We start from the raw sequence: 20276 nt of genomic DNA, 5'->3' as shown, positions 1-20276 counted from the left end.
AAACGCATTCGTGATTTGTAATCTCGCATTCATCTATTTTTTCTCTAAGAAATGGCACCAAAACCTTAAAGACCTGATCAAAAGCGTCCTTTATTTTGGCAATTATTGTCATGGTAGAAAGCATTGCTGCTTTGCTATTTTGGATTGCTTTTTTTACAGGGCCTTCCTCCTCGACATTCATTGTCGTCAAAGATTGCAATGAGGCTCTTTGGGATCTTCCAAGTGATCTGTGGGAGTAATTTCTTTAGAAGGCCAAAGCCAGTACTTTCTCAACTCTTTTTATATCTTCTCTTTGATTTTTATAGCCTGACATTAGCCAATTTTTTCAGTAAGAAATAGCACCAAGATCTTTAAATTGTCAAATTGAAAAAAATCTCCTTTGACATATTTTTTGGAGGGAAGGTTCAAATCAGGCGCTCTTTTTGCAAGTGGGGTCTATCTATCTATCCTTCCTCTTTGACTTTCATTTCCAATTATTTCAAAAAAATTCCATAGTACTTTCATGATGGTTTTATCCTTTCCTAAATGATCAGTGAAAATATTTCCTGTAGAATCCCGGAAGACCAAAACCGTTTACCTATTTTCTTTTTTTTTTAAATGATTCTGTTTTTTTTTTGCCCCAAAGGTGTAGTAAAACACTCATTTGCAATCTGCAACCTCACGTTCACCTATTCTTTCTCTAAGAACTGGCACCAAGACCTTCAAGATTTTGATCAAAAGCGTTCCTTCTTTTGATAGTGATTATGATGGTAGAAAGCATTGCTGAATTGCTATTCTGGATACGAACACTTTTCTTTTTCTCATGGGGTCCTTCCTCTTTGACTGTCATCTCCAATTGTTCTAAAATATTGCAACGAGGCTCTTTGTGATCTTCCAAGCGATCAGTGGGAGTAATTTTTGTCGAAAAGTAAAAGACCAAAACCAGTACCTTCTCAACCTTTCTTCAATCGTTTTGTTGATTCTATTATTTCCAAAAATCTCGTTTGGTATATTTTCTGGAAGGGAGGTTCAAATCTGGCGGTTTTTTAGCAAGTGGGGCCATCTATCGTTTACACAGTAAAATTGTGCCAACTGATTTTCCTTATGGGGTGTCTTCTCTTCGACTTTCTGTCCAATTATTCAGTGAGATTGTCATAAAACTTTTTATCATGGTCTTATCCTTGCTTAAGTGATCAGTGGAAACACTCATTGTAGAATCCCGAAAGACCAAAATCGTTTACCTATTTTCTTTTTTTTTTCAATGATTCTAGTTTTCTTGTCCCAAAGGTGTAGTAAAAGACGCATTCGTGATCTGTAATCTCGCATTCATCTATTTTTTCTCTAAGAAATGGCACCAAAACCTTGAAGACCTGATCAAAAGCGTCCTTTATTTTGGCAATTATTGTCATGATAGAAAGCATTGCTGCTTTGCTATTTTGGATTTCTTTTTTTACAGGGCCTTCCTCCTCGACATTCATTATCGTCAAAGATTGCAATGAGGCTCTTTGGGATCTTCCAAGTGATCTGTGGGAGTAATTTCTTTAGAAGGCCAAAGCCAGTACTTTCTCAACTCTTTTTCTATCTTCTCTTTGATTCTTATAGCCTGACATTAGCCAATTTTTTCAGTAAGAAATAGCACCAAAATCTTTAAATTGTCAAATTGAAAAAAATCCCCTTTGACATATTTTTTGTAGGGGAGGTTCAAATCTGGCGCTCTTTTTGCAAGTGGGGTCTATATCTATCCTTCCTCTTTGACTTTCATTTCCAATTATTTCAAAAAAATTCCATAGTACTTTCATGATGGTTTTATCCTTTCCTAAATGATCAGTGAAAATATTTCCTGTAGAATCCCGGAAGACCAAAACCGTTTACCTATTTTTTTTTTAATGATTCTGTTTTTTTTTGCCCCAAAGGTGTAGTAAAAGACTCATTTGCAATCTGCAACCTCACGTTCACCTATTCTTTCTCTAAGAACTGGCACCAAGACCTTCAAGATTTTGATCAAAAGCGTCCCTTGTTTTGATAGTGATTATGATGATAGAAAGCATTGCTGAATTGCTATTCTGGATACGAACACTTTTCTTTTTCTCATGGGGTCCTTCCTCTTTGACTGTCATCTCCAATTGTTCTAAAATATTGCAACGAGGCTCTTTGTGATCTTCCAAGTGATCAGTGGGAGTAATTTCTGTAGAAAAGTAAAAGACCAAAACCAGTACCTTCTCAACCTTTCTTCTATCGTTTTGTTGATTCCATTATTTTCAAAAATCTCGTTTGGCATATTTTCTGGAAGGGAGGTTCAAATCTGGCGGTTTTTTGGCAAGTGGGGCCATCTATCGTTCACACAGTAAAATTGTGCCAACTGATGTTTCTTGTGGGATGTCTTCTCTTCGACTTTCTCTCTCATAAGATTGCCGTAAGACTCTTTATCAAGGTCTTATCCTTGCCTAAGTAATCAGTGGAAATACTTATTGTAGAATCCCGAAAGACCAAAATCGTTTACCTATTTTCTTTTTTTTCAATGATTCTGTTTTTTTTTGCACTCATTTGCAATCTGCAACCTCACGTTCACCTATTCTTTCTCTAAGAACTGGCACCAAGACCTTCAAGACCTTGATCACAAGCGTTCGTTATTTTCTTTTTCTCATGGGGTCCTTCCTCTTCCACTTTCATCTCCAATTGTCAATGCAATGAGGCTCTTTGTGATCTTCCAAGTGGCAGTACTTTCTCAACTCTTTTAGTTGATTCCATCACTTCCAAAAATCTCTTTTGACATATTTTTTGGCGGGGAGATTCAAATCTGGCGCTCTTTTTGCAAGCGAACCCATCTCTCGTTCGCTCATTGAAATTGTGGCAACCGATTCGACCCACTAACTTCAACACCCGTTGCATAATAGACGAGAATGTACGTAGGTATTATCCAGTGAAATAATTAACGGTGAAAGTTTCATGTTGCACGCCAACTAACATATCGTGATATTTACAGTGTTGTGAAATCTCATTAACACGGCGGCTGCCGCCTCCGCTCGCCGCCTCCTAAGATACGACACATACCTGACTGGGGGGCCCCCGCTTTGTTAATGAAAGCCACCGCTCTTCGCATATTAACTCTGCATTATTATCAATTTATGGACTAGGGAAATTTAAGGACCTCCCGCTATTGATTCTGATGGGGACGGGATTAATATTCATGGCCATAATTGAAAGCGACGTTTTTGATGTTTTGGACAAGAGGTCGTCTTCTCTCAGAAAAGAGAAAAACACAACGTTTAATAAACAGAGTACAGATAGGTGAGACCTAGCCTCATCACTAATGCAAATAGAAATTTTTATTGAATTTTTTTCTCAAGTGAATCTTGTGCTTAACAATGAAAACCAAAGCAACTACTTCTTCCACTACTCGAAACTTTCCAACCGAATTATTCATGCACGACCCTAATCAATAGCGTGCCCCACAACCCTCGACGCTGCTCTAACAACCATGAGCTTCATTGTATCGTATTTGTAAACAATTAAAAGTTGCACCGCCGCCGAATTCCCTGTTCGTGAAGCTGCAAAACCTCGAGGTGCTCGAATTGCACAAACATGCATCGAGAGCTACACTTAATTATGCAGAATTTGCAAAATTTAATTAGTCTCCGACAGTGAGATGTGCTTCGATGCGACACCGAATCCTCTAATTACTGCACAGTTTCGAATCTTGCCTCTCGAATTTTATCGCCACACTAAATAACGACCTGTCTTGAACGTCGCACAAAAGTTTTATGGCCGAGATGTGTTTAGTTTTACGGCTGGATACATATTTAAGATGTGAAGTGGTCCCCCTTTTCTTGTATGTCTTGTATCGGCTGTAAAGTGTCAAGCTTTTGGACACTTTCCCGAATTTTTATCCTGACGAACTGAATCTTTAACGCGAGATTCTCACAAACATTGCAAAGCTGAGAATGCGTTTACACCGAAAGTCTGCATTCAGCTTCATTCTTTTCCAGCGATAGCAGATTCTGACTTGCAACACACGCAGAAGCAATGTTTTTTTCTCATAATACCTTACTAATTTTTATGTGGTTTCTGTTTCCACCGCTACAAGTACTAAAAATACATTTTGTATATATGTATGTATCACTTGTCCCCTTATAACGAAACAACTGCGCAACATATTTACTTCAATTCTTGTCAGAAACAACTATTTATCTTTCTATTGAGGCTTTGGAATGTCGATTCTCATCTAGCAACTACTAATCTAATTTTTTAACTCGTACAAACCAAATCCTATTACTTACAGTGTACGAGTATAACTAGGTAATTGAGAGGTTAACGAGCTGAGAGCTTCAAAGTCTTAGGCATGTCTGATGAGAAACTTACGCTTGTGAAACTCATAAGATATCATCAGCAAAGCGTTCATGATGTAAGATTTTGTGTATAGAAGCTGCAAGGAATATACAAGACAACCCACAATTTTTTTTCCTTGAGCTTGCAAGTTGCACTCATGTGTGTTTATTTACGTAAGAAGTACTCATTAATGCTTGTGAACTACTCTAATACTGAATACTACAAGTAAACTATTCTGTCTATATGTGTTTTCCTCTATGGCGTCCACGAGTGAATCCCCGAACTCCATATTTGCTTTGGAAATTACAACGCAACTCCCGCAAACTCACCCCGTCCAGAGCACAAACTCCACGTTGTCGTTTTGCCTGGACATCATGGTCCTCGCCGCCGACTCTATCAACTCCCAGGGTGCATCGCAGCTGTAATCTCCGTAACGTCCCATCTGGCGTCTGGGGTTCCGTGCGGTGGAACCGCTGTCGTATTCCGGCCGCCAACATCCTGGAACAGTAGAGTAAAAGGAGAATATTTCAGTCGAACGTCAATATTCATACGTGCGGCTGTGGCGGCGGCGTGATGTATGGGGACGCCGCGAGATTTATTAGTTGTGCAGTGATATGGTCTCGCCATATTTCAGAGACTTTCCGGCACGAAATAATGGGGAGAAAATGGAAAACGACAGAGAGCGGGATGACACGAGGGGTGTCTGACTTTAAACAGGTGCGCCGAATCGTTTTACAGCACGTGCCTAGTGAAATATTTTAAATAAAAAGTCCGCAGTACGATTATTTCGGGTTTAGGGGGAGAGGGATTTATGGCGGCGACGCCGCTCCATGACCTCCAACAATTCTCATTATGAAGGAAAAATTATCGGTGGGGGAAGGGAGGGTGAATGTGGTCGCGTGCAAATCGGTGAAACCACGCCTCATCACAAAAATAATGTAGTACATTTTTTAAAATTTTGTCCTATTAATTATCCTTCGAGATTTATTTGTTGTCCAGATATTTAAAAAATCTCCGAGGGTGCGATCCGCGCCCCATATTGGAATAGTCGAGATTCATCTGAAAATTCCTCACTTTCCCACCCTTATCTACGTCTCGAGCTTTGCGGGCAGCTGCATCAAGCCTCGACCCCTTTGATAAATAATCTTCGCACACTTTACCGATGATACGACCTCCGATCAGCTTTATGGGAGCAATAGAGGTCGATGTGGTACCATAAATATGTCCGAAGAGGGACCTTAAGGAAGCTAACAGGAAGTACAATTCAATTTCCGTTTAGTTTACTCCGGTCAGTCGAATGACTTGGAAACTCCCGCTCCGCACTTGATAACTTATAATTAATGTCACTGAAAGCACCAACTCCGCTGGAAAAACGACAACGACGAGACAAAACTTCCAGGAGTCGACACTGCATCCTCCAATTATTAATTCTTGGGCTGAGTGGCGCTCCGCCGGGCTAATTATCTCCCGAGTGGGCGTGCTCGCAACGGTTGACTCGTCGATGCATTCCTGGTGCATCGGGAATGTGTGCGGAAAGACCGCCGAAAGCGGTTCACCGCGTCGTTTACTTAACTGCGGCGATGGCTTTATTCTCTAGGGTCGCCAGACCATTTTATGTCCTATTTGGGATTATACACAATGTACTTATGTTGGGTTTAAACTCTTACGAGAAGCTGAATGCATCGCACAAACGACACGGGTCAAAGGTCGCAGTGCACCAACACAAAAGAAAGAAAACTGTCTTAAAGAGATACCAATTCAGACAGTTTCTTCAGTTTTTGTTTTGTGAGGTGCGAGGTATGCAACCAACAAAACGGAGTTGTTTTGAAGGCACCTCCAAGTCTACTGTTTTGTCAATTTAATTGTAGGTCGTAAAATTTTATTGGATATTATTTTACGACCTACAACGAAATTGAGAACACTGTAATAGAATTTCGAATTCCAGTTCCTGTGAACAATAGGCCTCCCCTAAGAGCGTTAGTATCGTCTCAAACATTTATACCGTCAACCCTACTTAAGCCTCATATTTATCTAAGTATCTGTTTGCTTATGATAATTCCGGAAAATCCGGGATTAGAGTGTCGATGAGCACACTTGTCTTATTGTTCCGGTTTTGCGAAAAGAAAACAGCGAAACTGTCAAGTGAATCCTGGGAGATTGGACCTGTAGTTGTTCAATCACGCTAATGCATCGCTCGGTACAGTTCATTTATAAAATTTCCCGGTGAAAAACTCACCGGAAAATCCAGAAACTTTCCTTTGTTGCCTTATACCCAATTACTCAAAAGATTAATAGTTTTCCCTGCAAATCATCAATATCTACTTGTCGGGAGTTCTTTGGAGTTTTTCGTTTTTTTTGGGTGGGTGCGCGCCGCCCCCCACACAAAACAAATAGTCTCTATTTATCCACTTTCAACCCACGTCTTTATTTGGGGAATTTATAGTCCTCACCCTTCCGCCGCCGCGGCCCTAATTAATTAAACTTCAGCCCTGATTTATTCAAAAATTATCCGGAAGATCGAAGACGGAGCCAGAGCGGTAACGGGATGAAAGCGGGCCCCGACGACACCAGCAAAATTGCTTATGAATATTTTACGAAACGGCCGAACGCGCTTAATGTTTACTTGTGTTTAAAAATCAAAAAGCCGCGAAATTGGATTGGGCAGAAGAGGCGCTCTTAGATGGGATTTTGAATTATTGAATGAATTCCATTATGGCGGCGCGGTTCAAATCCGAGCGGTTAACCCCAAACGAGGCGTTTTTATCGAGGGGCGGTTGAGCGAGTTTATCGGAGGCGTTTTAATTACCACCGGACATGCCACCAAAAAGACAAAGTGTAAATAAGTGATCAACAGGAGAGTTTACAGCGGTTTTCGATGTAATATGTCACAATTAAAAGTTAATTAAAAATGTATTGAGTATTTTATGTAAAGAGTTGTCGGTGAAGACCAATAGGTACAATGTTATTGTTTATTAGTATAGAGCACAAAAATCTGCAATTGCAACAAAAAAATCTAATTTTGCAATATACAGGGTGTCAAAAAATTAACGTATTCCAAGTCGGAGATCTTGTAGGGAAAAATCTCAGGAAGCTCGAAAAAATAAAATAAAAAATATAAGGGGGGTCTTTACAAAGATATATGGGTCTGAAGGTTCAAACTTTTCATCATGTTTTATTCAAATAAAAAATAGTTGGCATTCATTTTGAAATATGGTGAGGATGATTATGTAAAATATTAAAATATAAATGAAAAGACATTTCTTGAAAAAACAGCTTTATCTCGAAAAAATAAAAGTTTTATTTTTCCAATTTTTGTTCAAAAGGGAAGTACAACATAGCTAGAATATTAATCAGGTACTTTTGAACAAATATTGGCAACTTTGATATTTTTTTCAAAGTGACAGCAATTTTTTTTAAACATTTTTACTTGGTCAACAGGATGTCCCCTACTAAGCCCCGAACTCGGAATACGATAATTTTAAGACACCCTGTATAGTACACGCTATGGGGCATTTAAAAATTTAGTAAAAAAAGGAATTAAAATGTTTGTGTTTTACGGTGTTAAAAATCCAAAATTATTGAAAATTTCTTCTAATTGGCCTTAAATGTTGGAAAACATTGTTTAAAAAGAAATTTAGTAAAAGTCTGAAATTTAAATTTGATATTTTTCAGAGCTCAGACCCGAAAATGATTGCAAATTATTTCCAATTGTTGTTAAATATTTGTTTGTAGTATCTAGACGCCTTGTAATTTTTTTTAGAATTTATAAATGACAGTAGATTTTTTTTTAATCAAACGATTCCAAGCTGCCGCCAAGCGCATAGTCACGCAAAAATGAAAGATTTCGCGGCGCTCTTTTGACCATATTTGACGTTTCTCTCTGATTGTTTTTGAAGACAATTTTGAGCTCTACAAAAAATGTTTCGTACAATTTTTCTCCATATGCTGCAGCTTTCGATACGGAGACAAATTAAACTCCAAAAACACAATTTTCAAAACTGATTTAATTTTATTAATTGCTGAAACAATTTCGTGAGTATTTCTTCCAGTGCAAATGTATCTCAAGGTCTATTGTATTGATTTTTAACACTCATAAAAGGGAAATTAAAAATGCATAACCGACAGCACTGGGTCATTCCACAGAGAGTTGCCTGAAACGTCGGTGAACAGTAGAAAAGGACGAATAGGTAGAATGTTATCATTTACAGGTCCTTTGGAGGACAAGGAAATCTACAATTCAAAAAAAGAATTATAATTTTACAATAGATAGTACACCTTAGGGAGCATTTCAAAATATTGAAATATCGTAAAAAACTTAAATAAAAATTGCATATTTTAAAGTGTTAAAAATCGACTAAAGGATTGGAAATTATTTTTAATTAGTTTTAAATATTTCTTTACAGTACGTAGAACCTAGGTGATTTTTTTAGAATCTACAAATAAGATTTAAATTTTTTTTACAACAATTATTACTAGGCTGCTGCGAGCAGCATGGTCACGCGAAAATGGAAAATTTCGCGGCGCGCTTGTGGACAATTCTCAATGCCCTCCCTAATGCTGTAGCAATTTTTGTGATCTATAAAATCATTTCTGACAATTTTCCTTGATTTGCCGTAGTTTTCGATACGAGACGAATTAAATTACAAAGAAACAATTTTCATAAATTGTTTAAACAATTTCCTGAGTTATTCCTCTGCTGCAAATGTATCTTAGAGTCTAATAAATCGATTTCTAATAGTCACATCTTTTTTTTTACTCTTAGGAATTATTAAAACAAAATTTTAATTTGACTGGATAATAAATGGGACACCGTGGGATATTATTAATTAATTAATTAATTAAAAATTCTGTTGTCCTGTTGTTCAAAATACTTCCATAAAGCTCTAATTGGATTTAGAATCAAACCAACTGTTATTAAAATTTTTTCTCTTATTGAATAAGTGCAGTAGATTTTTTTTGATAACTCACGACAAGCTTCTACAGGGTGTCTTAAAATTATCGTATTCCGAGTTCGGGGCTTAGTAGGGGACATCCTGTTGACCAAGTAAAAATCTTTAAAAAAAATTGCTGCCACTTTGAAAAAAATATCAAAGTTGCCAATATTTGTTCAAAAGTACCTGATTAATATTCTAGCTATATTGTACTTCCCTTTTGAACAAAAATTGGAAAAATAAAACTTTTATTTTTTCGAGATAAAGCTGTTTTTTCAAGAAATGTCTTTTCATTTATATTTTAATATTTTACATAATCATCGTCACCATATTTCAAAATGAATGTCAACCATGTATATTTTTTATTTGAAGAAAACATGATGAAAAGTTTGAATCTTCCGATCCATATATCTTTGTAAAGACCCCCCCTATATGTTTTATTTTATTTTTTCGATATTCCTGAGATTGTTCCCTACAAGACCTCCGACTTGGAATACGTTAATTTTGCGACACCCTGTATAAGTAAAATTATTTTTGCACAAAATCTAACGCAGATTATGCAGTTGTAAATTAATTAGATGCCAAAGTGCTTTGAAAATTTTGTTTTGATGGTCTTGATCTTGGCTGTCCCACAAGAGTCAACTTTTGGACCACTTCTCTCCACATAATCTTGTTCCATTTGAAAACATGTTGCATTCAGGACATCGTCAACGAACTTTTCTTTAATAAATATTTGAAATGCCAAATGTAGATAAATGATGCGTAAAACATACCGTTTTTGTGTTTTTAATTTTGTCCTGCGAGATCTTTAATTGCAGGGTTGACAGGTACCAGCTGGATCCGCACAATAATCAGAACTATCCTCATCACCCTTCCACATACTCTTTAATTTCAAGCCGAAACCCCAAACACGAACCCTCGTCAAAAAATCGCGAATTTACATGCAAACCCCCAATTATAAACACTTGATGTTTTTTCCCGGCACCGAAAAGGAAAAAAACGACGAGTTTCGATGGCGCTTGATAACATTCCACGAATTAATCTCCGAGTGTGATAAGTGAGATCGATCCAACCGTGGCAACGATCACGAACCCTTGTCGGCGAATATTCTCGGAACTTCGAAAAGTCGCCACAATATTTGTCTTTTATCATGTTAAGCCCACCCTTGAGGAAAAACACCGCAGAGTGGAAGCTTTTAAGAGAGGAAATGAACTATATTATTCGAAATTGCTTTCACAAGAAACGGTTCACAGTCAAGTTTCCGTTTAACGAAATTTAGACAAAGTCGAGTGTCTCGAGACGGTTTTGCTCTATTTGGGGCCCTCGCGCTCGTCTACGTTTCAACGACGCCGTTATTTAATTTCGCTGATTGTTGTTTTATTAAAATGGAGCAGACACGAAAGAAAAACATCTTTCGGTCGTCGGGCGCCAATTACAAAAGCGAAGGGGAACACGCAACAGTCGACGGAGACGAGTTTGGGTTCATTTACTCCGAAACTACGAATTCTACAACCAAAAGAATTTCATAACACGCCACACTCGCAACGATGTATTGTTGGTTGCATACCCACACCCAACCCCCTCAAATCAATTTTTGATTTAATCAACTGTAATTTAAATCACAATCCTGCAGCTTTTTCTCTTGATTAGTGGAAACAGCAGCATTTGACCTTTGACCGGTGCCCCTGCAGTGTACCTAAGTTAATTAAAAACGCACGGAAGCGCTATCACTCCAATTAGCGATATGGGCGAGTTGATGGATCAATTGGAAAAACAATAACCTGGTGTAGATTTTTAGTGTAAGTTTTATGTGTGCAGATGCAGCTGAAAGCGATTCATTTCGGTATTATCGGGGTAAATTATTGGCCGGAGGGGTAAAATATGATGTGGAATTGTATTTATTTTGTTGTAAAATTTTATGGGTAGACGCAGCCAGTTACACAAATCACGCCGATGTTTCCGGGAGGGTGCGTTTGCCAAGTGGTGAATAAGCCTCAATTAATTGAAGCGAGCTCCACATGTTATCGCAACAATTAAATCTGTTCAATTAATTGTTCGAGCTTATTAACGCCAAGACAGTTATAAAGGATCAAATGGATCATCACACACGAGCTGTACTAATTCCGTATATTGCCGGGGGAAAAATCACGAGGGAGTGGGGGTGCCACAGGGCTCCAACTCAGGTCCCTTTTTGTTTAAATATAAAGTCTATATGCAGACTTGGACTTTTTATTCTTAACGATCAGTTATCATCAATAACTTCCGTATATCGCAGAATTTAAGGTGTGTTAACGCTATACTGTGCCTGCAACACCAAAACGGGCCCATTAGTAGCACCCAACTTCTGGCAAATCGCTCATCGTGTGGGACAAAATGTGGCCACTGTGTTACGGTGTTGTCGTGCCTGGTTTGAAGACCAATGTTACTGAAACTTTCACCGTTTTATCTTAGTTATGGCCCAAAAAGTTTTATCAAAATATGCTAGTTCTGGGTGTTGGATTTTCCATGATAAGTAGCATATTTTAAATAAATAAATCTGACTGGAAATTCCTGCGTCCGCTTGAATTAAATTGAGATGTTTTTATTTTGCTTGTTGCATTAATTTCAAGCATAAAATATGCACCGGCTCGATTTGGAACCAAATTAACAATAATTTCTAATAATATTTCGCCGGGAACGTCGCGCATGCTACTACTTTTTTGTGTTAATTTTCTCTACTGCAATTTACGATAATTGGAATGTTTGGAATAGTTCGGCTTTTAGGAATTTCAATCGAGTGCAGTTTTGTCAGAAATTTGCTAACACGAATGTTGAAAAAGTTCTAAATTGTGGCACCAAAATGCGAAAAAAAAATTATTTTAGCTGTGTCGAGAATATCTGATTGGAATATTTTTACTGTGAATTGTGAAGCTTTTTGCTGCTGTGTGGTCAGCTCGCTATTTTTAGCGAGTTTTTGCACAGTTAAGACGCGGGGTGGTGATGAGGACGCCGCGAAATTTCAATTTCGCGTGACTACAAATTAGAAATAATTTTCAAAATTCTGAAAAAATTTCCTTGCGTCTAAATATTGTACAGAAAATTGTAATACTAATTAGAAGTAATTTGCAATGGTTTTCGATTTTTAACACTCTTAAATAGAATTTTGTTTTTTATTTTCTTTTTACTAAACTTTGAAATGGTCCCTGCGTGTATTATTTATAGCAAAATTGTGATTCAAAATTGTGTGTTCTCTAAAGGAATGCGTTATTGTTATTATAGAATGGTTGGATACCAAAACGAAGAAAACAATAATTAATTATTTATTTATTTATTTATTTATTTATTGTAAAACATTTTAAAAAACACGGTTATAAACAATTTCATACTAATACAACAATATAATTTTCTTCTTCTTCTTCTTCCCTAGAAAGTGAGTCTGTCTAGTTACCAGTGGATGAAGGTTTCTCTTTCGTTCCCTTCACTTTCGCTCATCGTTTTTCCCTCACTGTCTTTCATTCACTGGTATTCATTCCCTCTTAAGTACCTCGCGGCACTTCCAGGCTTCTTCCAGGAGATCATAACTCTTCATTATCCATTTCTACAATTTCCACAACGTGCACATAACCACTTTATTGACGTTACTTTGTTTATTTTGTATTTTTACAAACATACCGATTTACTTTCCAAGGAGGTATCGAACAAAACCAAATACAGCACTCGAGAGTACACCCGCTTTCGTTCACTCCGCTTCGTGGACTCGCAATTCGCGTGAACGAAAGCTTCGCCTTCCTCACTCTTACCGTAACTAACTAGTAAATTATATTTCGCGAGAAATAAATTGTCTAATGTCTATCCACACCTTACATTCTTTTACTTCTTCCACTTTTAGTAACTGCAATTTTGTCTAAACTTCAACAATGTTTCTTACGCGAGAACATTGGTCTTTGACAAATAAACCTAATACGTCAAATTTTTATTGCAAGTTAGAGCAAATACAACTTTTAGTGGTTCATAATCGGATTGAAGTTTTTGTCTCTAATCGTCTTATCCTTATCGAGGAGTTCTACTCCCAACACAAGTCATTCATTTTACGACCAACGCAATCTCAAGCAATAGCAATATCACATTCCAAGATTGCTTTCCAATACATTTCTTTTCTCATTCGAATTAAGTGTCAATGACATTGACAAAACACCAAAAATTCAATTAATAAAACTTGTAAGTTTCTATCGGCACAGCTTATCGATCACCAAAGAGTGAAAAACGAGAAGACATTGAGTAAAATATGGGGAGGTATTGGATTCTCTCATGGGCTGTGACCTTGCAAATATCTGCGCCAGGGCGGACCGATAAACTAGTGAAAAATCTGTACTTGAGACCGATATTGGTCCTTTGCGAAGATATGACTCATAGCCCATGAGAAAATCCAACACCTATTTCTTTTTAGTTTCGTTTTGTTCTCGATTATAATTTTCCTGTTTTGAATTCTACTTTGGACGGATGGATTTAAATGGACATGATATATTATTTTTTAGGAGTCGGTGTGGGTTTGTCTGCGCAAAAATTTCCAAAATGAAATTTTCGGAATTTAATTTGCGTGCAATAAATTACCTTTCTTTGCGTCTCCATGGTGGGCGTAGTAGTGTATGTCGGTGATGTGCCAGAAGTAACCTGAAAAAAACCTCACATTAATCGTCGTTTAGTTTAATTAATCCACTACAAAACGCAATACAAATTATCAGGTACTTAACAGAATCGTGCCGAAACAAGCCGGCATCACGTATATTACCCCGACTTCATTATAACGGATCGACATGATTAATTTACATCAGAGAATTGTTTATCCTGGATCAATTAAATTAATTTATAACGTAATATGCAAGAGTAAGTGCGTTAATTAATTTCAGGTTTACGACTAATATGTGACGTAAATCACGGCAACAGGGCCCCCGCTATTAACCGTCGATATCTCCCAGGGAAAAACCCAGGTTTCTGACGCCGCTAGTCAACCGGAATCGCCCGCCCTCTTTGTACACACCGGATTTTTCCGGTTGACCGGAGCCGACGCGAAACGACCCGTCTTGGCTGCATTTCGGATCCGGAGTTTTATCAGCGCTAACACGGATCACCGCTGTTATCGTATCGCGTGTTGAAAAGATGCGATAACAGTGAAAAAATCAGAAACGTCAATAACTTTACGTTACCGTCGTCTCTTCACCTCTCGATCCGCGCGCAAATCCGTACTTGAATTAATCGGCTTGCGGTCCTTCGAGCCGGATCGCCGGCCGTCTCGAGATCATCGATAAAAAGAACACCAATCTACTAATGACTGGAGCGGCGCTCGCCGGATGCACCCCGGGACGCTTTATTCCCGGGAAAAAACGCATCCACGTATATGCACACATGGAGCGGCTTCCATAAAATTACAATAAATTTCGCTGCCGGATGCAAACTACAATAAAATGACTCGCTTAACGTAAATAAAACTTCTTGCGCCAATAAACAAAACGAGGAGGGACCACTGAAGTGGCAAAGTTTATTTGGGGAAGTCAGGTGAAGGCGTTAACATTTCTAAATGGAAAGTAAAAATTGCAACGAGAAAATATTTTCATAATAATAATCATAGCGCGAGTACGAAGAGTAAGCGTTACCTCCAAAGATGCAGAAGAAAATATGTTTCACATAATTATCTGTTTGCTTGCCTGAATGCCAGTCATATATTTATATTCTTTATTGGTTATTGGAGGGGGCTCCCCTAGTTTCCAGCCTACTCAAGTAGCCGCGCCATCCATTAATGTGGGGCTCCCCTAGTATCCAGCGTACTCAAGTATCCGCGCCACCCATTAATGGGAAAAATAGCTGACACGTGAAAAGAGTCTGATGACACTTTTCCTTTTCTGTTCCAAAGAAAAAAATGATTTTGAGGATGATTATTATTACGATTATTGTTGAAAAGAATGGAGAAGTTGTAGCGAGGTTTGCAAACACGTAGTTTAACCCAAAGTGACCCTTTGATGGTTGTAATTCGAACGTAACGAGGTTATTCTGAACAAACGAAAATAGTACGCTGGAAATCCAAATTAGATGCGATTTGCTTGTAAAGGAAAATTCGCTAATTGTTAATTTTGAGTGCTGAGCAAAATTACGGTTCGACAGGAGAGTGGGGAACTGTGGAAATTACGCGGTCCCACAATTTGGTTCGTGTTGGGGAATTTAGCTCGTTTCCCTGCATTCCGCCCTGAACGTACAAATTTATCCAGAAAACTATCCCTTCGAAACAACCAAAAACGTTGTTGCCAACAAATTTGCGTTGACTTTTTGATTTACAATATTTTCACCAATCGGTAATTAGCGTTGTGTTCATTTTCATGTCGATGACTGTACCAGTTTCATTAACTCGTTCCTGACACGCCACTTTTATGTAAACAAAATAAAAAATTGCGGTTTTCGACTTTTCGGGGGTTCGTGTAAAGCAGAGCCGGTCTCTGTCCAACAAATTGCTGTTATCTCTTCATTAACGTTACGACTGTAATGGAAATACACCACTGCACGACCAGATATAAAAGAAATCGTGCTTTATGTGTGCTTAACACGCAAGATACGTTGCCCCTAAGAAAATATCTGGCGCACTGTTCGAACGTTTGGATCGTTCGTGCGTTTGGACGGTGTTTCCTTCTCTGCCGTTTGGGATATCTTTGATCAAAACTGTGATGTTGAAGGATTGCGTAGAAAAATGTGGTTTGCACTGCACTAATTGGAGAAAATTTATTTGGGAACGCAAGAAGTGGCTTGTCGTGGGCACAATTAGTACAAAATGGATTTTCAGACACCCTTAATGAAAAAGGTAATTTTACGTACTCCCATGCGTACAAAAAGTAACTCTTTTTCGGATGAACTTTTTCGGACGCACTTTTTCGTACGCACTTTTTCGGACGCACTTTTCAAGGCATGTACCGTGGCGCCATCCGTTGGTCTATTTAGTAAGTTAACAACGAAACCGACTGAAAATCAACGAATATTTGACAGTTAAATTTACCTAACCAAATTGTTTTATTTGCAAGTGTTGTATTGTTTACTTCTGGTAGCGGTTATTTGGCGAAAAAGTAAGAAAATGAACGGAGTCGATAGCGATAGTGAAATTGGCGAAGCGATGACTGATACGCCGCCGGACATTGCGGACGAAGCAAGCGCAGCCGCGCCAGCCATTAATGGAAAAAAAGGGTTTATCATAGGTCTGGTGACAGTTTTCCTTTTAAATATCGAATCTGCATCAACGAATTCTAATAAACCCTCTTCAAATGCATAACTGTTTCCACAGTTTTTAGCGTTTGTTGCGAGGACTAATATATGCGCTCACCGTTTTACTTTTTGCAAATCCTGGGGCGAAACTCATTCACACATCCTTTTTGTTTGCGTTGGGTCTCGAGTCTCTACGAACAATTTCCGTAGTTCGTCGCGACCAATTATCGAGGATCGGTCAGGACTAGTCCTTGGCGATTTGAAAAACACGTCTTGAATAAGCTAGATCCGCAATCGAGATGGCGACTTTAAACAGCCACATTACCCCGTTCAGACTCCGTTGGTATTCTTTGTGTTTCTCCATCTGTGCGGCAATAACACCGCCAATTACTCTGATCAGCATGCGAAGCGGTTTTCTGCAAGGCGAATCCTTACCCAGTTGTTCATCATGCCTCGGGTAAAAAACCGCAGCATGCAAATGCAGCGATTTTCAGCTTTGATGGTTGCAGTTTATCCAGCCGAGGGTTTAGAAGAACCTACACATTTCGAATTTTTATCAAACACCTTCATCCCGTCCGCGAAACAAATCTTGAAAAGCCTGTCTAGCCGTTTGATCCTTTCATGTGCAAATTCCGCCACAATGCTGATTCGCTACAGCATATTTTGCCTCGACAAATAAATAAAAATGTTGCCGGGTGGCGTATTCCACGTGAATTTCGAAGGATCTGGGCCGTCCATCATGGCTGGAAAAAGCGCCGACTTTGAATCAAAGGCGAAGCGAATTATGAACACAAAACGCCGTTTAATTAAAATGTAAAATTCGCTGGAACTCGATCGTTTTGTCGCACTAATAACCGTTTTCGTTTCTCCAGCGACGGTAATTAAAAAGATTGCAACTGAAATTAAATTCCCATCTGAGTCCTTGGAAATAATAAATCCGGTGATGCAAGACTGCAAGACCATCGGAATAAAACCGGAGCGACGGACGCAATAGCCATTTCGCACAATTTCCGGTTCAAATTTAGATTACGTTCGAGCCTGCTAATGGATTCGTTCCTAATGATTGGATTGTTTTGATTATAGCGAAAGTGAAAGCTTCGAGATTGGTTTTACATCGGAACAACCTGAATTTGAGGGTGAATTAGACGAAGGTCGACCGTAGATTCTCATTTTTCAAAATTGAAAAGCTCCCCAATTGGCAAAAACGGAACGCTTTGGGGAAGCCAATCGATAAATTCTCGTTACCTTCCCGAGCTATTTCTTTCGGGACAAAGCAATAATTACCCAGGTCCTCCTCCGGGATCAAATTAAAACATCTACAACGAACACAACTGAGATTTTTCATTTCAATCCCGTCGCAGCTCCTTCCACAAATTACAAATCCCTCAATGCATGAACGCGCGCCGTGAACTACTCCGATTTCGCGTGACTCCCGACATACACCTCTCACAATTTTTTTTACTCTCGCATGTAAAATTTTTACATTTGGCATTGTTTCCTGTTTCCTGGACAGGTTTGCGCTTTATTACGACAATCTGGATCAGCGTTTACAGCTTTGCAAACATTCGATCCGGGCACAACAAGTGCGCCCGACAAGAACAATCCGGACTACGCCCACGTCGACCACCAACTAACAGACTGGATGAAGTTAATGAGATGAGACTGGAAACAGAAGGGTTGCTGGAATTCGATGACAACACAGATAAGGCTCCGTTCCATATTTGTTACAGTGAACTTTTGACATTTTTGGTCATGTTCCAAATTCTCGCCTGGATGCGCACCAGTATTGATTCATCCGAGAGTAATTACCTCATGTTCCCACATTACTGCGATTCCTTTGTCTCGGCGTAAATCGACACAAAAAAATTTCAAACTTGTCTCGATTAGTAGCGACATGTTTGGACAAGACCGGCGTCAAGGTCATAACATGGAGTATAATATTTCATTTTTCATTCCTCCCCGAAGGGGGGCGGTGATGGTGTGGGGAAACCTCTGAAAAAAAACCCAGACCTGGTCAGGCGGCACCGGGGTTAGAACCCGGGACCTCCCGAATGTAAAGTGGCGCGCTAGGCGCTTGGCCACAATACTCGGTTAATGCCCCTAAAAAAACGGTTTACTTTAAATATGCAGTCCCAAAAGTTTTCAATGGGTGACGAATCCAGTGATTCGACTGGTACAATCATCACAGTAGAGAACGCCACTTTCGTGTTAAAACCTCGAAATGAACCTTCCTCTGTGTCGACTCATTTGAGCTTGTTTAAACTTTTTCCACCCCGGATAAATTTTAATCAAAACTGACCACTCCGCCCCTCTGCCGCCCCCGGCTCGTACATAAGTGCGGTTCGGGGTGTCGCCGCCAGACGAGCCTCTGTCAATAAGCCGGCGATATCGCGGATGTTTTAATGGCGCCAGTGTCAACAGAATTTTTCAAGAAGCTACGTCGAGATGAGAGATTTCTGCTTTGAAAATATTTTCATTGACGTTTTCCGATGGCGGCGACGTTTTATATTTTCCGGGGGAAAGTGGTGTTATGAGAACGGAATGTTTGTGTTGCAGCTGACGATTACAAGAGATGTCAATTTGTTTTGTTGTTTCGAGCCGTCCGTTTACAATGGCGGATAAAAATTGAGTGGGTAGTGTTGTGGGTTTCGGTTAATGAATTGGCAACAACGCACGTCAGGAAGTGTCTACGGCTACTGCTTCTAAGGGAGCGCTTTCGGGCGAATTAAGAAAGCTGGATTGAAGCTCTCGAAGCAATTGTTGTGGAAATGTTGTCCCCGCGAATGAATAATCTTCTTGAAAGAAATTTTAACTTGTGTTGTCTATTTTACGCGCAGCAGGATTCATGCCATTAAAATGCCTTGGATGAAATAACATGGCAACTGGAGAGATGAATCTGCAAAGGTTTCTCTTGGATTTTCGTTGCTTTAATTGCATTTTTCCGTTCCCAACTCGCCTCGACAGCCCAAAACTAATTATTCTACGAAAATAGAAGATCTGAAGTGTCGACCTCTCTTGCAAAAAAAAAAAATTGGAAAAATCCCCACCTACTAATTGGGACAGATGATACGGAAATACATTTCCATAAAATTTATGAATATTCATCGTCGCCTTGGCAATAAGGAGGAAGCCCGGAGCACTTCTTGTTTTGTTCGGCATTTGTAAGTTCCTTTGTTCCCGAAGTTCACTAACAACCGCCTGGATTATACATTTATTATTATTTGGTAAACTCGGGGGTGGGAGCGATCCGGGGGTGTCCAGAATGCACGCTGCACCCGCGAGATGTTAATTAGAAGCCAGCACGTCTTCGATTGGGCGAATATATTAATTTGGAGGACGTCGGCGAATCGGAACGCATATCCCTGATTAAGGACTCGACTTAATTAAGAAAGTTAAGCTATTTAAGGGTAGGCGCGTTCGCGCCGGAAACAAGGGACTTATTCCGAGTCTTATTGACAAAGGGGCGGCGAGGGTCGCCTCCGAGTGGTCATCACGAGCGGATTTACAAGGACGAATCAATTCAGACAAATCGATACGAAGACGTCCTCCGCACCGCGTCCGTCATTTGTCCACGTTAGGTGCAAACGTCTCAAAAACAATATCATCGGGAGACACTCGATCCGCCCCCGTCGCCGCCGCCGACATGCAAAATCGCCCCAAATTGTCTCGGCGATATGATAAATCGTCGAGGCGGCGTCCCGCAAAAACCGCCGCAATGACGGGAAAAAATTCAGACAACAGTTTATCCTTTCGGAATTAATTTCCTGCAAAGCTATCGCTTAGATGCATAGGCGCAAAAAGCTCACAAAACAATGGAAAAAA

General features: G+C 39.3%; 1 protein-coding gene across 1 annotated transcript in view; it reads right to left on the bottom strand.

The window, feature by feature from the left end:
- The window catches only part of LOC138136767 (acid sphingomyelinase-like phosphodiesterase 3b), a 161310-nt gene that overhangs the window by 88780 nt on the left and 52254 nt on the right, over positions 1-20276 (bottom strand). Inside the window, exons 2-3 of the mRNA XM_069056065.1 lie at positions 13827-13886; positions 4635-4803 (exon numbers count right to left, since the gene is read on the bottom strand). Coding sequence (XP_068912166.1) covers positions 4635-4803; positions 13827-13886 — 229 coding nt within the window. The remainder of the gene's footprint in view (positions 1-4634; positions 4804-13826; positions 13887-20276) is intronic.

The sequence above is a fragment of the Tenebrio molitor genome, chromosome 8 (genome assembly GCF_963966145.1).
Source record: "Tenebrio molitor chromosome 8, icTenMoli1.1, whole genome shotgun sequence".
In the NCBI taxonomy this organism is placed as follows: domain Eukaryota; kingdom Metazoa; phylum Arthropoda; class Insecta; order Coleoptera; family Tenebrionidae; genus Tenebrio; species Tenebrio molitor.
The sequence above is the reverse complement of the archived record's forward strand: the minus strand, read 5'-3'. Positions and strand labels throughout refer to the sequence as shown.